The sequence below is a fragment of the Chelon labrosus genome (genome assembly GCF_963514085.1).
Source record: "Chelon labrosus genome assembly, chromosome: 9".
Classification (NCBI taxonomy): domain Eukaryota; kingdom Metazoa; phylum Chordata; class Actinopteri; order Mugiliformes; family Mugilidae; genus Chelon; species Chelon labrosus.
Genome location: NC_140359.1, coordinates 19,405,941 through 19,426,633, shown reverse-complemented (window position 1 = coordinate 19,426,633; position 20,693 = coordinate 19,405,941). Strand labels below are relative to the sequence as shown.

At 43.4% G+C, this 20,693-nt stretch overlaps 1 protein-coding gene across 1 annotated transcript in view; it reads right to left on the bottom strand.

The window, feature by feature from the left end:
• Positions 1–277: 277 nt before the first annotated feature.
• Positions 278–20,693, bottom strand: part of aopep (aminopeptidase O (putative)) — a 70,817-nt gene continuing 50,401 nt past the window's right edge. Inside the window, exons 14-17 of the mRNA XM_084551206.1 lie at positions 14,795–14,911; positions 10,478–10,564; positions 10,237–10,385; positions 278–999 (exon numbers count right to left, since the gene is read on the bottom strand). Coding sequence (XP_084407332.1) covers positions 10,245–10,385; positions 10,478–10,564; positions 14,795–14,911 — 345 coding nt within the window. The 3' untranslated portion in view covers positions 278–999; positions 10,237–10,244. The remainder of the gene's footprint in view (positions 1,000–10,236; positions 10,386–10,477; positions 10,565–14,794; positions 14,912–20,693) is intronic.

Below are 20,693 nucleotides of genomic sequence, written 5' to 3'. Positions count from 1 at the left end.
GGGATTTGGTTGGTTCTTTCAGATGGGTAGACTTAATGTTTGACATAAGACAGAAATGTGAGAACTTCCAGAGAACTGCTGTCATCTGTCAAAGTAGGATGCAAGGAAAAATGCAAATCTCCTTCCTCCCACCATCTGACTAGATGTAGAAATATATGGTTCTTCAAAATCAGTAGTTGTTGCAGTCAACACTACCTAACACCTAACTTCTCAGAGGGAAAACTAAAGTGTAGAGTCACACAATACACAGTTCATGTAGGAATGCTTTTAATAAACCTTTAATATTCTGAACGAAAACAAAGGACACCAAATAGTTTTCTTTTACCAATCCAATCCAGATTTTTATTCCATTAATGGAGATACAACAATTTGACAATCAATTAAAAGAAAAATGACATATAAAAATAAAAGAAATAACACCATCATTTAGACAAATGTCCTGAGAGTTGTCCAGTTTCAACCTGAGTGTAGTCGTTTGTTTTAAAAAAAAAATCACTCACCTGAAAGTATTTCTAGTCTAAACTATTATGAATCAGGTCATGACTTTAGACTAAACAGACGTGAACTCACACCTACACAAACAGGCACTACCTTAAACACAGCAGCTCAGGTTCTCAAACATTGCAGGTTGCAGGTGCAGTGACTTTATCCATGAAATGCCTCTACCCTTACTTTTCCATTGCATTTTAAAAAACTGGCGCAGTGATGTCATTTTTCTTGTCTTACGGCCGGGGCCGTGTAGCCAACAACACCGTTTCTCTGTGAACAGCTTGTACAGTGGTCCACACACCAGCTATTTCTTTAGACTCGACTGAACAGAACTGCTGTGCTTCTAAACCTTGCCAGTTGGCCTTGGCTGTAGAGTATGTAAGGCAGCCTTCTGGTGTTCACACTGCTGAGCGATTCTGCAGTGTCCCGGAGAAAAAAGGGAGGTGAGCGCTGGACCCCTCGTACGTCCTCTGTGCCAGACTCCTGTCATCTCTGTTTGTAGTCAGCAACCTGGAAGAGAATGAAGAGTATGTACAGACTGAAGCGTTACAGAGCATTTGGTAGAAGTTTACAATCGTCTAACTGTTGTCATCTACCTGCTGTAAAAGCAAACGACAAAAAAAAAAAAAAAAAAATAGTCCAGTGCAGATGTCGGGTGGAAGAAGACACAGAACTAGCTTTTTGTGCTAGATAAAAAGACTTGATAGCAAAAGATTGTTTCATACAAACAACAAAAACCAGAACCTCCTGATGGACAAATGCCAACATCTGTTTTTGCTCTAGTTATATGCGTGTAATAATTATTTTAGATTTAAACTAAATTGAGCCAAGTTCAACCAATTTCTGACTGTAGAACGTGCATCAGAAACTTTCCTTAAATGGTTCCTAGATTCTGTTTTGTTCCTCATGGCCGCCAGAGACGGTAAATTCATAGAACCCAGGTTACGTTCATAACTCGAGAGGCTACTCCATCTCCATCGCTTCAGCCGCTCCCCTCTTCAGCTCTGGCTAACCGTCATTGCTGGTTGATGTAAAACACATCACTACTGCTACTCTAGTGTGAGAATGTCGCCGCAGACACCAGATTTAAAACTCGGCTGTATTGTTGCTTCACTTGGAAAGGGCTAAAATGTAATGTAGCTCATTTATATATTAAACTCCTGTAACATAGCTTTAGTTGTTAGCTGTGAAAAATGTTGAATAAAATCCAACTGCGGTTCAAAATCCAAAATTTTCATTTTTAAGTCTGGACTAATGATCAAAATATCAACTATTATTCACCAGCAAATTGTTTCAGAGATAGATAGACACGCTGACAGCTGAAACTGTGCTGAAATGTTCTCTTGAAATATAGCGCAGTTCATCCGAAACCAGAGCACCCGCTGTGTGACAAATGTGGGACCTCCACAGATGTGATCATTTATCAAATCATATGAAATAATAATAAAAAAAAAAGAAAACGGGAATAGCTCAGCTCTTGATTGTGATCTGTTGAAAAGGACGGTAACTCTTCTTTGGCTTTTGGTTTGGTGGTGAGTGGACCGGACTCCTGTTCCTGCTGAACTGAGCCAGTGGTTCTGTAGGACTGATTATCAGCTCAGTAGGCACAGGAGGCCAAGCCCAAATGTTCTCTCTCTTTCTCATGGAGCGCTCGCTGTGAATATGCTTATTTTTTTAGCAGCATCTGTAATAAAGCAAGGACCAATGCCAAGTTAGGCAGCATGTCGAGCGGCGTTCCTTCCCTGTGCCAAAACCACAAGAAACCACAGTACTGCAGGTTTATTAAAGCTGTTAAGACTTCACCGGCTGATGAAAGGTGTGGTTGACACTGATGAAACCATTTCACCACAGTGTCAGCAGAACCACCGTCGGATGGTAGGAGCTGTTCAAAATTAAAAAAAAAAAAAAACGCTAATTTAGGGGTCTGATCTCAATTATAATAGAATAAATCCATCAAAATCCCGTTGCTCCACCTTCTGCGAGAAACACCCAGCGTTGCTCTGAATTGCAAAAGTTGCCAATGTATACTTTGGAACGGACTCCAGTGCAACAGCTTCTAGAAATATACTTAAAGAGACAATCAATCAGAGTTTAACATGCATGAAGAGAAGATGATGTTATAAGTTATAAGAATAAGTTTATTTTCGGTTTCTTTACACAATGTTGCTTTGTCCTTTGATGTGCAGAGCACCATTTCCCTCCCATTAGAGTGTAATAAATCACCTTTTAGAAACGGGCTCTGATGGCAATTCCTCTCTTTTACAGGCCTTTGATGGTCATTACTCTTTTAACAGGCCCTAAATATAGGTCTAAAAATGGCAGGCTCCACATGGCCCTCATTTCTAATTCACACATCTGTCCTCGTTTAGTCGCCATTTTGTCGTCGTGAATGTGTAGAGCGCCGTGATACCTCCTCCCGGCTCATATTCTAATTGCCCGAAAAAAAAGACTGACCCGTTTTAAAATACATTTTCAGCCATCTGTCACTGTTTTGATTAGGGAGCAGTCGGTCTGGAGCAGTATAGATTTGCATTACAATTAGCTAGTTAGAAAGTGGATTCTGGCAGACTACCCTCATGTTATAGCGGGAGCTGCACAGTAAGTTACTGGGGGTCAGTATTTAAAACTTTAGGGTCTCAGTCATGCACGATTAATTCTTTGCACATAGTCCAGCTGTGGATATCAACAGCTGGGATGTTAGCCGATGAATGCACTTGGCAGGAATTAGTTTCTCTGAGAAACTTTTTGTTTGGTAGGGGGATGCAAATGGAGGTTGTTGCATAGCAGCTCCACAGCAAATCTATTTCTTGCCGCATGTGAAATAAATTTATGGATTTTTGCGCTGACAGCAGGCGCTCCGAAAATACAGCCTCGCATGTTAAACTCGCTCGTATTGCTTTACCTTTTGTTTGCATTGCTTTTGTGTTGAATCTTATCTCGACTAACCGGGGAACCTTGTCACTGTTCTCCCTGTAATGCTTGAAACAAAGCATGTGGCGTAACCCAACTGAGAATTCCTGTTTTTCATGTTCAGTGGGTGTTTTACAAGAGCACAGCTTTTTCTTTCTTCTGTCTGAGACCAACTGAAGCTTACACCGATCATTCATAGCATTATGACCACCTTCCTAATATTGTGTAGGCCTCCCTTGTGCCTCCAAAACAGTTGTGACTCATCGGAGAATGGACATGGGCCTTCTGAGGGTAACAACAGAATGTTGTTAGTGGGGTCCTTTGGGTTGAGGGGAGAGGCCTCTGTGGATCATCCCACAGATACTTGATCAGTTTGGGATCTAGTGAATTTGGAGGCCAGGTCAACACCTTGTGCTATTTTTCATGTTGTTTGAGTTGTTCCTAAACTGTTTTTGTATGCGTGCCTGTGTCAGGCTGCATCCTGCTGGGGTGGGGGTGCCTGGTCTGGTCTAGGTGGGTGGTACATGTCTAAGTAACATTTCTCAGCAGAACATTGTATTGTCACAAGATGGTCAATGTTATTTACTTCTCCTGTCATAATGTTGTGGCTGATCGCTGTATATCACAAATTCAGTCCGCTCTAGAAACGCGTAATTGTCCCAGTGAAGTGAAACTGACACCTAAATCATAGAAGGACCTTGAAATTGTTATCAAGATTTCCATCTCTGACGCCTCAGCTGAGTTTTCCCTCACAGCGTGGAAATGTGTCAGAATTCGTCTGTTTGGCGGGCCTCTGTAGCTTCCTCAGGCTGAGATTAGATCAAAAATCAATACTTTTAGGGCAGGGATGCCCGGGCAGCAATTTTCACTGCCAAAGTGTTTTTTTTTTAAGTTTCAAACCTGAGGCTTTTTTAGTACTTAAAAGGATGATTTTGAGAACTGATTTTATCATGACCCTGTCAAACATTTATTTTATTTTTTTTTAAAGGAGTTATCCTGCTTTAAGAAGTTAAAGAAACAGTTTGACACTTTTGGGAAATATGCCTTTTTGCTTTCCTGCTGAGAGGTGGATGATAAAGTTAAATACAGGTTCCTCTCTCTTATCTGTTGGGCCGATGTGAAGCAACAGCCAGCAGGCAGTTAACTTAGCTTAGCATAAAGTATGAAAACCTGGAGGTAAAGCTAATCGGATCTTGTTTAAACTATGCAGAAACCAGAAGGGGCTCCGAGGAAGTCCAATTTTTTGTGCACATTAAATATGATGGGACATATCGTGGGTTTATCGGGGTGCTGGCAGTCGGATTTAGTTTGAAGAGTCAATCCCCCAGTTTCCAGCCTCTGCTCAGAGTCAAGCTGAGTGGCTTCTGGCATCAGAGAGGTTTCAATCTATGCACACACATGTTTGGGGCAACATAAGGCATCTCCTAAAATGTCAAAATATTTCCCTAAAATGCAGGAGTTTGGTTTCAAAGTTGCAGTTTGACGGGTGTCTGATCAGGGCTCAGGGGAAGCTCAGGTGGGTCTTTTAGGGATGTATTTTCCAACAGCCTTCAGTATCTTCTCCTGCAGGTTGCACTGAAGGAAGTATAGTTCTATACTGCTGGGATGAGATGTAATCCTGCTGGCTTTCTACCATAATTTGGTTGGTAAAAGGACTACACTGAAGAGGGTGACGATGTCCCAGGATTGATGAAATATCTGTCGGCAGCATTAAGCAGAGCTCGGGTCTCCCCAGGCCTCATTAGTACCGCAAGTACGGCCTTTCTCCTGAGATACCTGGCGCTCACCTTCGCTAGAGATACACGCCGTGCAACCACCACCGTCTGCAGGATTATGTTTCATGCTACGTAGCTAAAAGGAGACAGAAGCAGAGGGGTGGAAGTACAGAGTGGAGAGGGAAGATGAAAGGAAGAGGGGGAAAAAAAAAAACAGGCAAAGCAGGAGAGCGTGGCGCTCATTAGTAATGTTGCACAGCGAGGAGGCTCGGGTGTTTAATTCTTCTGAGTGAGAGAGTCTCGGTGGAAAGTTTAACAGACGTGCTAGAGGAGAGTTATCTGGACTGAGCTGGAGAGGAAAAGCTGAAATGAGAGAATGTGAAAGAAGGCGCAGGACAGTCAATTACGGAGCGAGAAGACGGCAGAGGACATCGAGGGAGGGGTTCTTTGAGTGAAATGCCCTCATAATGAAAAGACATTAGATAACTGAAGCAGGGAAAGTAAGGCTCAACTGCCCGCATTTCTTTTCCTCCTTTCCCACCCGTGTACTGTCTCCCCTTTTGTCTGCTTGTCTGGGTCATGCTCTCCTCAGGTGCAGAACTTAGCCACTGTGAACAAAGAGGAAATCAATCACTGTTCACCAATCAGCTAAGCTCTGTGTCTGGCTGGAGAGAGGATACAAAAAAGAAAAAAGAAAAACCGGCTCTGTGGACTGACACGTACACACTCGACGAAAACACCCACAGTGATGAGCCCCCTCATCATCCCTTTTTCCCTTCTCCGCACGTCCAAAATCACCAGCTCCTCAAACACAATCACACGCACCCTTAGATAATCATGTCTTCTTAAGTTTTAAGTTTCTGAGGGACGAGTGAGAGAGAGAGAGAGAGAGAGTGTGTGTGTGTGTATAGGAGGGGCTGTGGTTGCCATAGCAGCCGGCTGGGTCAGAGCTGTGTGGTAATCCCTGGCAATGTGATTTTATCATAAGTCACAAATCAGCACGCCAGGAACCCTCACAGCCCAGACATGAAAGAACAAGATCTTCTCTCTGTTTTTCCTCTGCCTGCATCCTCATTGTCCACTCCACCGCTAACCTGCAACACCCCTAAAGCAAAACAACAGCAACAAAAAAATGTTCCTCCAACTCTCTCTGCTCTCGCTCCTATGTTTTTTACTCCCTGCCATCAGAGCGCTGCCGCCAAACACCAGACCTGTAGATCCTCGCCCCGCTTCGCTCTCACACTATTTCCTTGGTTACCCCTCTCCTCGTCTCCCTTTCGCTACGCTCGGCTAACCCGGCGATATGCCCCTCATTAAGCGGATCAAGAGGGATTCCAGAGGCATGTACCGGGGGAAGAAAAGAACGAGGGAGTCAGCCAGGAGGGGAGAAAGGGGAGAGGAGGAAAAAAAAAAGACAGGGAGAGACCACCCTTCTCTTTTAAAGCGTTGTGCTTTTTAGGTTTAAAAAAAAAAAAAACACAGAGCGGGGAGTGCGCCTTGACAGACATGTTGTTTTCAGTTAAAACCCTCTCTCAGCCCGTCCGCCTCAGCCTAATCCCACTGTGCTGTGGTCTGCGAGGGTGTAACAGGGTACAGGGAGAACTGTTCTACTTAAAAAAAGGACGATGGGGGGGAACACAAACTGAGCAGTAAAACATAAATCCATCTCCCCACAGTGTAATATGAAAAAGCAGCGGGGAGGACTGTTCATCCATCATTTTAATTGGAGAGAGATCTGGACCCGAGCTCAGATGACCACCATGATCCACTGATGTTTACAGGGGCCTGTTTGGGTCGGCCCGAAGGGAAGCAATAGTAAAAGTTGGGATATTAATCTCTAAATGCCTCCTGTTCTTCTATTCTCTTTTGTTTTCGCCGCCTCGTTCAGTCGCTCCCGTACTTGTGCCGAGACCCCACAGGGAGGTGCACTGAGGGAAGATGACACTACATCTAAAGGCGCCAGCAGATAAACCTGCGATACATACGTGTGTGCGTGCTTGCATGTATGTTTGTGCATCCGAGAGATTTATCAGGACTGAGCCAGATGTCAAGCGCTTGTCGAGAAAGCCTTTGCACAAACGCATAAAGCTGCCTCGGTGTGCGCGCGCGTGTGCATGTGTGTCTGAAGATAAAAGCCTGTCTTGTCGCGGCCTAAAAAAGGATTTAGTGCTGTAAGTCACTCAGGTTGATGTGGGCTAGTATTTAGCAGCGCCTCATGACGCAGGCCCAAGGTCGCCGGCGCCTGCCTTGAACTCTGAAACTGGAGACGTTCAACAAACACAGGAGTTTAAAGAGTTTGGTGTGAATGAAAATGCTGAAGATGTAAGACTGGCTTTAGCAGCATTTTGTCCAAATGAAACGCCTGTGATGTTCAATATAGTTTGAGGCCTTGAGAATCTATTTTCTTGAACTCTCTGACAGCGTACTCCTCATATTTCTAATTTAATGAGTTCACGTCAGATATTGCGTTCCGTCTGATTAGCCCGGAGCAAAGTTCTATTAGGAGAAATGATGTAAATAATTTACATTTACCCCTTACACCTGATCAATACAATTACCAGATTCTGATGACGGATGTGGGGGTGTTTGCTACAAGTAGCCCAGAAGCCGAGCTGATTTTCCCCTCCCACCTCATTTTAGTGGGGGAATTTAGGTCTGGAGTTCAGAATACATTATGTCTAGAGTATCGTCATCGTAGTCATAAACGTCATCTGTTTACAACTAAATGGCTGCTGCCGGAGAAGCAAGATGTTCAGATTCCTCTGTCGTGTCTGTTGTAAAATGTACTGCCTGCAAAATAGAAGTCAACAGCGACTGAGTCACATAATCCATTGCTCTGATTGGGTGTAGGACCATCCAGCTGTGTGCAGAGACCCCTATATAGTGTGTTATATTCTGTCATATTCTACAAAGAGTGGGCTGTGCTACAAGAGAAATACACGTACACGTACTAAAGCACACATATTTTGTTAACTGATTCATGGTTTTAAGTAACCTTTGGAGCAATTCGTTTTAGCATATTTTGGTTTCGAGGATGTTTTGTCTTTTTTAACATAATTAGATTTCATCAACTTTTGGACTGTCAATGAGACAAAAAACAATATATTTTTTTTTTTTTTCCATTTCATACATCATACAATAAATTCAAGTATAATGAAGCAGATAAACGAGTGAAATCAACACATATCCTCCTTTTACTCTGCACCCAATGACCCTTTGATGCCTGGATGTCCTCAAGAGAATTTTGACATTTGTTGACTACCTTCCCAGCTTTCATTTCCATGTTTCCTGTCAAACATAACAGTACAAACAAAATTAAAATAAATAAATAAATGTATTTCGTTTGAAAGGCAGTAGAATTTCACTACAGTCAAGATTTCCCATACAACGTTAATCCTACGGCGGCCCGCCAGGGTCTTATTTACTCCACCATAGTCTTATAACGAATCGGTAATATTTTTGCACGTCTCAAACAACGTCGCGCTTATGTTGTGTTTTTCCTATTGTTCCCAAAATTATCTCTCACCGTTGGTTGGATGTCTAGCCTTCCCTCTCCTCCCCAAAACCGCCCACACACACCGGCCGCTCACCTGCTCTGTACTCAATTTAACATTACGGAGAAAATGGCTCAGACAACGTACGGGACTCACGTAAAGTCAAGCTATTTATATTGTTCACTAACAAAAATTAGGCCACTGTTTAAAATCCAAAGTTTGTGCTCTTGATTTTTTAGACCACGGAGATTTAAAATAACTTTAAGAGAGTTGGTCAAAACCCGGAGGAAACGACTCCATACGTAACGTGAGCTAGCTTAATTTTATAGGAGCTAGCTAGCTAGCACAGTTAAAATGATAAGTCAACTGTTTACTATAAATTACTTTTATTCCTTTATACTTTATTCAATCTTACATACATCTGTGCATATATTGCCACATCTCAACAGCATTATGTTTAGTATTCCTGTATATGAAGTGCTGCAGACATTTGTATCTACGATGACGTTATCCTTTAGGTGCTTTTGTTTAAGACAGTAGAATTACTAAGAATCGTCAGGGTCTCACAGAATCCCATGGGAAACACTGCATCCAATTCAAAGTGTGCTACTTTGTGTGCTACAGCATTCGATAACTCTGAAGAAGACTTTGGTTTCTATACTCAGATTGTCAAGCCAAGATCCATTTAATTGGCCGCTCTCATTATTCAAAGGTTAATGTCGGTAATAGCAGGACTGGTATGAAAAGATCTGCAGCTTCAAAGGGACCTGTCTTCACTCCAGTCCTCCCTTCCGCTCTTTCTCTTCCTCCCTTTTCTTCTTCTCTCCAAACCATAAATTTCCCTCTCTCCTTCATTTACTGTCAGGCCAATAAACCCCCTCACTGTTCCAAGTCATCCAAAGGGCCGGCCCTTGACAGTTGTGGTTATGCGTACACACACACACACAGGCACACAGGAGGAATTTCAGGGTCAACAGTATAAAAGTCACTCCACATCGAGCGGAGACCTCACGAGCCCCTCCGAAAATGCTCGCTGACCCGGTCTCTCTCTCCCTCTCTCTCTCTCTCTCTCTTTCTTTCTGTCTTCTCTCGCTCTCGTTTGTTTGAGGAACACATTCCCAAATTCCTTCTCTGACAAACACATCCTGACGGCGCTGATGTGAAACCACGGAAAAGGCATCGTTCGGAGTCTACAAACACAGACACACACACATGTGCGTACACACTCAATGGGCTCAGGAAGGAATGTGCAGCATAGGTAGCCAAGTGACTCAAGTGGGGACTGTTGGCTGGGCGGATGCAATCAGGCTCCGTTCAAGGCAAAGTTCTCTTTAACGCACGCCATTTCAGACTAAAAGGTCAACTTCAGAGCAATAGTAAACCCAACATCTCGAACTTTTAAATGATTAGATGACACCGAATATTTGGGGAACAGTTCAGTTAACACCAAACTTTTACCAGTTGTCTCATTAAAAACTGAGCTGTAAATGAAAACGTATTTCTGTTTAGAGACTTAGAGACCACTAAAACTGTAATGAGACGAATAAGAAAGTGTTAAAACGAGAACCGGCCGAGACAAGAGCGTTAACACATTCAACGCAGATAAAGAACTGAAAATGAAGCTTCACCTCCAGCGTCAGAGCACCATCTCCTCCACCACTCTTCGCGCCGATTCGTCCATTTCTTCCCGGACTAATGAGAGGCAGCGGCGGGCCAGAGCCTGCTGCTCGGGGTCCTCCTGAACCATCAGCTCCCCGTACAGATAAACACCCATGGCCTGGAAGACACATTAGTTTATGTCTTATTTTCTCTCTGGGTGTTAATATTATTCAAACAGGGACAAATGTTCCAACGGTTGTGTGTATTTACTTGGTCGTGAATCAGGAAGCGTTCCACGTCTGCATACGCCTGAGTGTACGCGTGCTTGACCACCAGCTCACACCAACGGTGTCGAACCTGGAAACATAAAAAGAGGAAAAAACTATAAAATTGATGCTTTCAAAACCAAGAAATTGTAGAATTAGGCATTAAGACATTATCAAGATCCCCAATTTCTCACTAAACAAATGGAAGCTGCACCAACTTCTATAAAACTTTACTGTAAATCAGTTACTCCTAAATACACTCAACACCACAAAATGGTGTTAACGGTTCGTTTTGTTTACTTGTTCTTTAATAAGCTGCCATTTTGAATGACATTTTACTATAATGCCAGCTGCCAGTGTGCTCGCACGCTAATGTGAACAAGTCTCCTCCGGTAACAAAAGACAAACAGCCCACGTGGCGAGCTGACAAAAGAACAGATTCATCCAGAAATCAGAGAGAAAATTAGTTGGGCGTTGTTAAAGTTCCGTTTGAATATCCGACAACATCCGCGGCGTGTTCGTGCGCTAGGTGTGTTTTTACTGTATGTGTGTGTGTGTGTGTGTGTGTGTGTGCGCGTTTGTGTGTAAGCTAATGCTTGGCCTTTCTCCCGGAGGATCAATAGGAGCTCTGTTGCCGCGGTTACAGGAGAGATCAGAGACTGGCTCTGTCCCTGCCTCAACCATCATCCTTCATCATCTGCTACGAGCGCGCACGCGAGCGCGGACACGCCGTGCATGCATGCGGATACACTCGAGTGGAGGAGATGGACGGAGGATGATATAAGAGACAGAGGAGCAATAAAAAAATTAAAAAAAAGAAATCCAGATGAAAAAATCTTTCAAAGCGCGGTTACTACTTTAAACCTCGACTGTCTCCTTTGGCTGTTTTATTTTTTATTTTTTTTTAGGATGTTTCTCAGTAACTGTCTCAACACACTCAGGATAATAAACTAGACCCTCAAAGGTGACGTTGACTGACCGTGGGATTTTTGCTGATTGATTATTTTTCAAAAGCTCCTAGAGCAGTAGTACAAATATTAATTTCGAGGTGGCACATCTAGAAAGGAGTGTATCAGAGCGCTTATTTAAAGCACTCTTAATAGGAGTTCCTGCTTTGTTTGTGCCAGAAGTGTTGACAGCAACACCTTTAAAACCTCCTATTACCTCTGCAACCTGCTAAATTAACACGAGCTCCATTTGTCTCAGAAGTGCTCCCCTGTTTGTCTGTCATCCAATTTTAATAAAATCTTCCGTTTATTTCCAGTTTTATTCCGGGACGGCTGCAAAAGACCCAACGTCCTGCTCACGTGTTTGTGTGCGTGCGCCCGTGTTCACGAGCGTGTACAGTATGCGTGCCCTCTAGTGTCAGCCGTGCCCTTCTGGCCCGCGTAGCCCCGGCAGCTGTTCCCTGTGCCGGGTTACATTCCTGGGGAGAGCCCTGGGGCAAAGCAGCTGCCTGGTGCACCTCTCCTTACCCCCCTTTTTTTTTTTTTTACTCTTGTTTCCTCTCGCTGGGCCCCATCCCTCTGACAGCACATGCAATTACACAGTGAAATTCCTTCATTTATTACTGCACTCCCACCCCCTTCCTTCGCCCTCCGCCACTCACACAACTAACACAACTGTTCCTCAAGTACTTGTGTGTGTGTGTGTGTGTGTGTGTGTGTGTGTGTGTGTGTGTGTGTGAGAGCGCAAGCTTAACAGTCAGAATCAAGCATGAGGTGAAGATGGTAGACTAGACATGTCCAAATACTATATATAAAAACTTCAGTCTGACAATTGCGTGAGATGATCGTCCCAATCTCATGTCTGTTTGATAAATATGAAGCTACACCCAGGAAATAGTTGGCTGATTGAGAGCTAAAAGTCTTTCTGACTAAGAGATTCCATATTTTTTTCCATATTTTATCTGGCTTCTTATTCAGTTTGCAGAAACCTACCACATGTCAAGAGTGGAAATGAGCAAATTTCCCACAGTGTCGAACCACTCCTTTCTTGTAATCTTCTTAAATCTGTGCTCCGCTTCACAATCTAAATGCAGCCATTACTGCTTCCTTATCTAGTTTGCCCAGTGGCACCTATTAGGCCTGGAAGGGATTTCCTTCCCATGTTTTTTTTATTTGGAGACTGAGGTTATTCGCTGTTTTTGTTTCCAGTCTGTCTGTGAAGCCCTCTGAGACTGTCATTTTGATTTAAGCACACAAATAAACTTCAGATGACTCCTTTTACTTAACTCTAACCAAATCCTTTTCTCCCGTCCTGTTGTATCTTCTCCTCTGCTCCACACGTTCCCCAGTTCTTGAAGTGCTCCATTCACTGGAGTAAACCTAACCTGAGCGGGCGTGCTCGCACAATAAGGCCTGTGTGGCTGACCGACAGATGGCCCTCGACGCACCCCGCTCATATGTGTCCCCGCGCGTGCGCACACACTCACGTGCACGCGGCGTCTCGTATCACATGAGGCTCATATGAAAAGGAAGTGGGCCAAAGTCACGCACTCCCTCTCATACATGCAAACACATGCCCCGACTCAGAGACGCGCTTCACACACTTATTCATGGTCACTCGCAACCGTACACAAAGCAGTCGGACTCGCACGCACTCCGGTGGTCAGCCGCATATTTTCCTTTCACTACTGGGCGCACGCACGAGCTCGCACGGCGGCTTTCACGGCGACCTTTAAACCCAGAGACGAGCTCCTTTATCACTTTCGCTGTGCGGCGTCTCACTTCTTTCTGCTTTGTTTACAGTGAGACGTGTTAAGCGCGGAACTAACAGGTGGCGTGACAATATGTGACAGCATACCGTGCTGCTATTAAAGAGTATTAGTGCATTTTGTTGAAGTAAAGATAAAAATACAGATGGATTCACTGAAATAATCAAATATCAAAACTCTCAAAACATCTTGCTTGATGAATTGAAGTCACCATGACTGCAGCCTCACTGTATGTTGCCAGACCTGGTTATAGAGTTGTATTTTAAGATGATCAATCAGTTGCTTTATAATGCATCCAGAGTCGCCATATTACTAACATCCTTTCAGAAGTCATAACAGCCACTACGATCACCCAGCATTCATCCCCTCTGAAAATCTCTCATTCTCTCTGAGGTAAACACCGAGGGGTTCTACAGAGGCGGTAGTGCACTCAGGCCCGTATTTATCCAAGAATTTTAAACAGATCAATCATCAAACATCCGTAGAGAAAGCCGTACCAGACGAAGCAAAGCTGAGCTACGAGAGGAAAGAAAAAAAAGAGAAAGAAAAGAGAGGAGGATAAACAGCCTCATTCATAAGGAGAGACGTTGGTGATTAACCTCTTCTGAATGAGATTACCAACATTAGGACTGGGCCATTGCCTTTGGACAGGTGTGTGCAGGTGTGTGTGTGTGTGTGTGCGTGCGTTTGTGTTAGTGAGAGTGTGTGTGTTTTTCCACATGACTATGTGCGTAATGGCCCTGCGTATTTTTAGCCAACACTGAAAGTTTTTTTTTTTTTTCCTGTAAATTGCAGCAGATGAGAATCTGTTTTTATTTCTGCCAGGAAGTTTGACTAAAGCTGGACACAAGGCCAAACACGGAGTGGGCTCGGATTTGTGAGCACCGGGTCGATTACTAAAATGAAAAAATGAGACAATAACCTTATCATTTCAGATTTCAGCTACAAACCGGGCAGAAATACAGAATTAGAAGCGGTTTTATTTTTGGGACCTTAATTATTTGTCGTGAGAGTGAGTTTTCTTAAACGTAACTTTTCAGTGCGTTGCCTGGATTCAGTGCAGTAACCCCTCAACAGAACATCTGAACCGCATTACGTACATCGCCGCCTCAACACAACAGCTCATATAACTAATAAGAACTTGTGAAAAACCAAATATGAATTACATTTTTCTTTTCAAGACGAGCCGCGTGTTAACGGCGGAGGTTGGCGTGGACAGTTTACGGGTTCTTGCGCAGCTGTGTTTTCCCGTACTGGGAGGTGGCGCGGTACAGTAAAAGAATCTGTCGGCCTTAAACAGCTGCGCAACACAGATCCACGAAAACACACACACGCTCACAAACACTGTTAACAGCGCCATTAAGGAACTGTGTCCTAAAACATGATGCGAATACTTGTGGGATTCAGCCAGTAAATGGAGGCTGAAAAGAAGAGAGCAGCTATTACAATTGAATTTACTACACATTGCTAAGCGCTATGCCTTGGGATGGGAACAGAGGGAGGAAAGCTTCTACTCTTTTATTACCAGAGGAGATTGTAGAGCTCGGATGCATATGCTCACTTGTCTGAGCATGTGTGTGTGTGTGGGTGAGTGCGCGGCCTTACCTCAGCGTCTTGATTCTGCAGCCTGTAAGTCCTCTGCAGAGCACGCAGCGATGCCACGCTTAGCTCCGGTTCCTCCAACAGAAGCTCCAGAAGCATCACAAGCTGGTCCGACGTCAGCTGAGGAGACAAAGCAATTTATGAAATCAATGGCGCTGGCAAACACGAGCTCTGGCGTAAAAATATATTGACTTATTATTAAATATCCTGAGAAAAAAAAGTCACATCTTCCTTCCGCCGAACTACCAGGATTATCAAGAACGGCAGAATCATTTACATATCGGATACGGAGCACCCACTCACGAGCACATTGTTTTCCACAAGTTTAATTTTCTTCTCCACGCTACGAAAGCCTTGATGAAAAAACACGTCAATGTAAGTCGGGCAATTAATGCAACCTTTCAGACCGAAGAAACTAATAAAACGGAGATGAAATGGTAATAAAATAAATATGGTAAATCGAGTGAATCTTGTACAATTGGGAAATGTATTAAAAAAAAGAAGAAGAAGAAGACGGAAATATAACGATTTGAACCAAGGACAGAGAGGAGTGAAACAAAGCTTTTTAAGTTTTTGGTTTTGCCCTGTTGCACAGAAACAAAGAGGGTAGCTGTGTTCAGGGACACACGCTACACCTTCCAGACTGTGGATTCTTCATAGGTCACACGAATGCAGTGAAATCCCTGACTGCAGCTGTTTCACAGACTAAAAATTCTTTCTTTCAGGAAACAGGAAATAGCTTCCTGATAGTCTGTATACTGACTGCGTTGTCCTGAGGTGGAGTTGAAGGAAACAACCTATTTTCTGCTGATGACTAACATCTTCGGGGACAGTGACTTTAGACGTGCATTCTGAGCATGGACGCGGGCGGCGATGTGAGAGAGTGACTTCCTCCTCAGGGGACGGCTGTGCCCAGCCTTGCCTGCCTCTCTCCTGGATACACCCAGCACTCCCAGCCACGCTCTCTCTCTGGTCCCAGTCTGGGACACAATTAATGGCTGAGGGCCCCCGTGGGGACTAATGTGAAAATAAGTCTGAAGTGTGTGACTGAGCGAAGCAGAGCGTGAGAGAACGAGCAAAGACAAGAAGATAGTGACGGAGAAAGGAGGTAACCTCACCCTTCTATTCAAATAAACACTGCCAGTGAATAGCCAGATTTGTGCAGCGTGTATTTGTTATTTTTCCTTTTAAAGCAATCTTTGGTAAACAACCTCCTTAGAGCTGCTGGGAAATACCTGAACTAAAACCAGGAAGTATTTCAACATGTAGCTGTTGGAGCTGAGGGAATAACACCCTGACTCGAGCTGGCAAATAGTCAAATCAAACACCACTACCACTGCTGCTACAGCACACACACACAAACACTGATGATGTTCTAACTCCATGGAAAATCTGATATCCAGTCTTTCCCTTCACCCTCTATTGACTCTCCTCTCTCTCCATCCCTCCTCCCTCCATTTTGTGAAAGCTGAGTGTTTTTCTGAAGTGGCGTCTCCATCTCTAAAGGGTCTCTTTGGGGCCCACCCATGATCTTTCTCCATCTCCCACCCCCCAAAGTGGGGAGTCCACGGTAATAATAAAAAAAAAAAACACTGTCTCTTTCTTTCTCTCTCTCCCTCCCTCACACACACATATCCCTCTGCAGTGACTATGAGGTCTTGTTGTGCTTGTATGTATTTATGTTGCTATGGTAGTAATCAATATGTCTGCACCAGTGTCTCCAGAAACAAATTCCTGGTCAATGATGGTGCATTACGAACCAATTTACATTGTTGTTCTACTTCTTCTTATTATTGCGCTGACACAAACACACACTGTACACACACATGTTCAGGGACACGAACATGATCGTTTCCCTCATCACATGTAACATCTCCATGGTGAAGTCACCAATATCAACAGCAGCTAATGTCGGCTTGGACGAACTGTCCCGAAAACACAGACTAACGGCGTTTACTTAACACTTTATACTAGATTTCAGATGAAAATATGAAATCATCTCACTACATGTTTGTTTCCCATGACTTTCTGACGCCTGCTATTGGAATCTGGTGTCACAAAGTTGAACTCGAACAATGAAAAGCAAATCTCAGCCTTCAAAAAACTGCTTGCATACAGGCTTTCTCTGAGAGCAGAGTTCCTCCCATAGACTGAATAAAGATGGATCAGCATCAAGCCAATGCAAGTAAGTGGGGACGCACTGTCCATATTTATATACAGTCTATGGGTCCTACACACACAGCTTGCTCTGCCTTGTTTTCTACACACCTGCACGCATGTTGCACTTGTGTCATGTGGACTTTCAAATACAATGTTGTCTCCTACTATGAACTATAGTTTGGACTGTACCTCTTCAATGTAGACGAATATAGAAGGGCTAACAAACGTCATAAATGTCAAAAAAGGGATGTGATACAGGCTGAATGCTTTAACGTGTATGTTTAATGTCATGTTTGACGTGTTAAGGATCACACCAGTGACTGTGAATGTGTTATGGGAAGCTTGGGTAGAGCCAAGTGTGTGTGGGTGGACGAGACAGGAAAAGAAAGAGCAATTATGGAGGAAAAGGTGAACTCCAAGGCTGAGCACTCCCTTATTAATGGGCAGAGCCTGTACTGTAGCGTGGCACACAAACACTTAAAAGCAGTCTGCAGAGCGCACACACAGTCAAACACACACGCAGTCCCGTGTCACGGCTGGGTCATGGGTAGCTAACAATAGCCCTTAATAGTACAGTGCTGAAAGCCCCTCTGAAGGGGAAAACTGTATCCCTCTCTAACTCAGTGCTTCATGTGAAAAGATCTCCTCACACACACACACACACACACACACACACACACACACACACAGCAGAATTTGTCCACATTGAAGGGGCATTTAATTCCCATACTGTAAGTCAAAGCTGAGGAATGCTAATGGTGAAAGAGACAGAAAACAGCCGCTTCCTCTCAGACACACAACGGAACCATCTTGCTCCTATGGATATATATGGACATCAAATATATATATGTATATAACAGTTCACATGTGAACCTACAGGACAAACTCCCCGTTGGTACAAACCACTTGGTAGGTGCACCAGCTGTATATTAAGTTGAGCCTTGCAAGGGCCTCTGGGAAATATGTTACTGAAATGTCCCTTAGCACACTGACCTCTAAACCTCTCCAGAACAATGACTCACACACACACGCACACACACATGCATACATGCACAAATATAGACTGTTTGCTATAGCGACTGAAACCACAATGAGACAAACCTATGGTAAACACAAGATATGATATCCACCACAAACGATAAATGAAATGAAGTGTATATTGAGTCAAGTGAGTGTGAGTGTGCGTAGGTGGGTGGCCATGCCCTGCTGTCCACGGTATTCCCACGTGAAGAGTTGGAGAAAAAAGGACGCTTTGGAATATAACTGAGAGGAGTCAAAAAAAAAAAAAAAGGAAAAAGCTAGCAGTTATGTGACGTGTGTGTGTGTTCTTGTACAGCTATCTTTCTGAGAGCCAGTTTTTAGTTTTACACCAGCCAAGTGAGGACATTGGTGCGAAGTGAGGACATACTGGCCGGTCCTCACTTCTTTATAGGCTGTTTGAGGGTTAAGACTCGGTTTTAGGGTAAAGGTTACAATCAGGTTATAGTTGGGATTAGGGTATGTGTTAGAGTTAGGTACTTAGTTGATATGGTTACAGTTAGGGGCTAGGTAATGCATTATGTCAATGAATGTCCTCACAAAGATAACCATATAAACACATGTGTGTCTGTGTGTGTTCTTGTTTTTATTAACTTGTGGGGGCCACGCATTTTTCAACATTTTTCTGGGCCCCACAATTTTGAGGGTTAAAACTTGTTAAGACTGGGTTTCAGGGTAAAAGTTACAGTTAGGTTAGGGTAAGGGACCAGGGAATGCAGTATGGGGATGGAAATTCCTTTCAAAGATAGAAACACAAGTTTGCGGGGAAAGACAAAGAGAGAGATAAAGCATATGTGTGGGAGTATAAGACTAAGAAACATTAGTCATGTTACTGCTGCATCACACACACATACACACACACACACACACACACACACACACCCTTATCACTATTCTTACCACTGATCAGGCTGCCAAGAAAGAGAATTTCAAATGATTAAATAACCATAATAAAATGGTTGTCCAACTTTAAAAAACAACAACAGCAACAACAACCTGTAAATCTTGTCTGTCCGTGTCTGTCCAACAATCAGTCACTTGTTCAGTATTTCCATGGCAACGGCACTTAGCACCACTCTGTACGATACATCGGAGAGTCTTTTTTCAGGACCATTTATTCATGTGCAAAAATTGATCATCATCTGTCCATTACCTCCTCTGTGCCAGGTCATGATATGCACCTCTTTAAGTCTAGCCAGAGGGATTTCAGATGACCCCTGCTAAGTGAATCATCACCGCCTTGTTCCACGTTTCTGCTTTGACTTGCACAGATTCACAAAAAAATAAATCAAGCAGGTTTTTCATCCTATTTTTTATTCCTCTCTCAACACTCTTCTTAGTGGACTGTTTGAAGAGCTTTATGGCTTTAAATGTTGCATTTAGAGAATCGGCATATTATGATTGTATGAAATAAAATATAAAGGGGAACAGACCAAACCAATTGTTGACAGGAAACAAAAACAACAACTGGCCTTCCAGTAAAATGCCTCTGAAGAACAAAGGAGAACTTTTCCACACGTTTAGCACTGTTGTATTATGTCCACCTACAGATGTGTTTACTTTGCATCTATAATTTTGTACTGTACGCACGATATCTATTCAATATCTTAATTATCCTTAGGTTTCTTTAGAAGAACTTTTGGGGAGAATTTTCCATAACGATTAGGATAAAAAAATAAAAATTATTTTGTACAAATTACTCCTTGAGTCAAATTTCTGATTTTGGGCCGTATAAATAAAATCTAACTTGACTTAAAAGCCATCCAGATATGGTGCTGCTGCTTTCTTTTCCTCTCTTACTCCTCAACCTCGATTGGGGAGAACGTGCTACTTGTGCAGTCACACTGCATTATGGGGGTTGGAGACATTGAATAACTGTGACATTATAAAACCAAACTGTGATTTCTGAGAGGCCATTGAATCGTGTGTGCATGCGCGTTGGGTGTGCGTGTGATGCCATTCAGCCGCTCGGCTGCCTTTTATTTCTGTCTGACCGCAGGCTCGTAAAAATCACATTCTGGCACCAGCAGCTAAAGGCCTCAGCCCACGCCTCAGGTACTAAGGTTTCACTCTTTTCTTTCGTTAAGACCCTTTCCCTTTCTCTCTCCTTTTGCCTCTGTCTCCACGACTGTCTGCCCCCTGTCTCCGTACCTTTACACTCTTTCTTTCACCAATCCAAACAGCGCGTCTGGCTCCTCCAATTAAATGCCCCTTCTTGCTTCTTTTACCACTTGTTGTCCGTCTTTATTTTACCCTTGATTTAAGGGCCCAAGCATTCATCTACTGGGTCTTGGGTCTCGAGTACGCCAGGCAGCTGTTAGGATTGTCTCAACAGACATGACAGCACAAATAGCATCACGAATACTTAGCTTTTAATTAGCTTGTAACTGCTCTATACAGCTGCACAAAATTAAAAGGTGCAACAGAACAGGGCAGATGGTCAGGAACAAAATCTGTCTTCTTTGAAGTCCTCCAACCACTGCTAATGCTATACCGCGGGTTGTGTTGTATTCTGAACAATAACTGAAGTTCTTTCTACCTTCCAAAGAAACAGGTGACTTTATTCAATTGTCACATCACTAGGTCACATGTCAGCAGGGAGCCCCTTTCATATAATAGCGGTAGTCTCTTCTCACAGAGGCATGCGTGGGAGACTTTAGTTAAAAGTACGGCAGTAATGAGAGGACTCTATAAATATGATAAA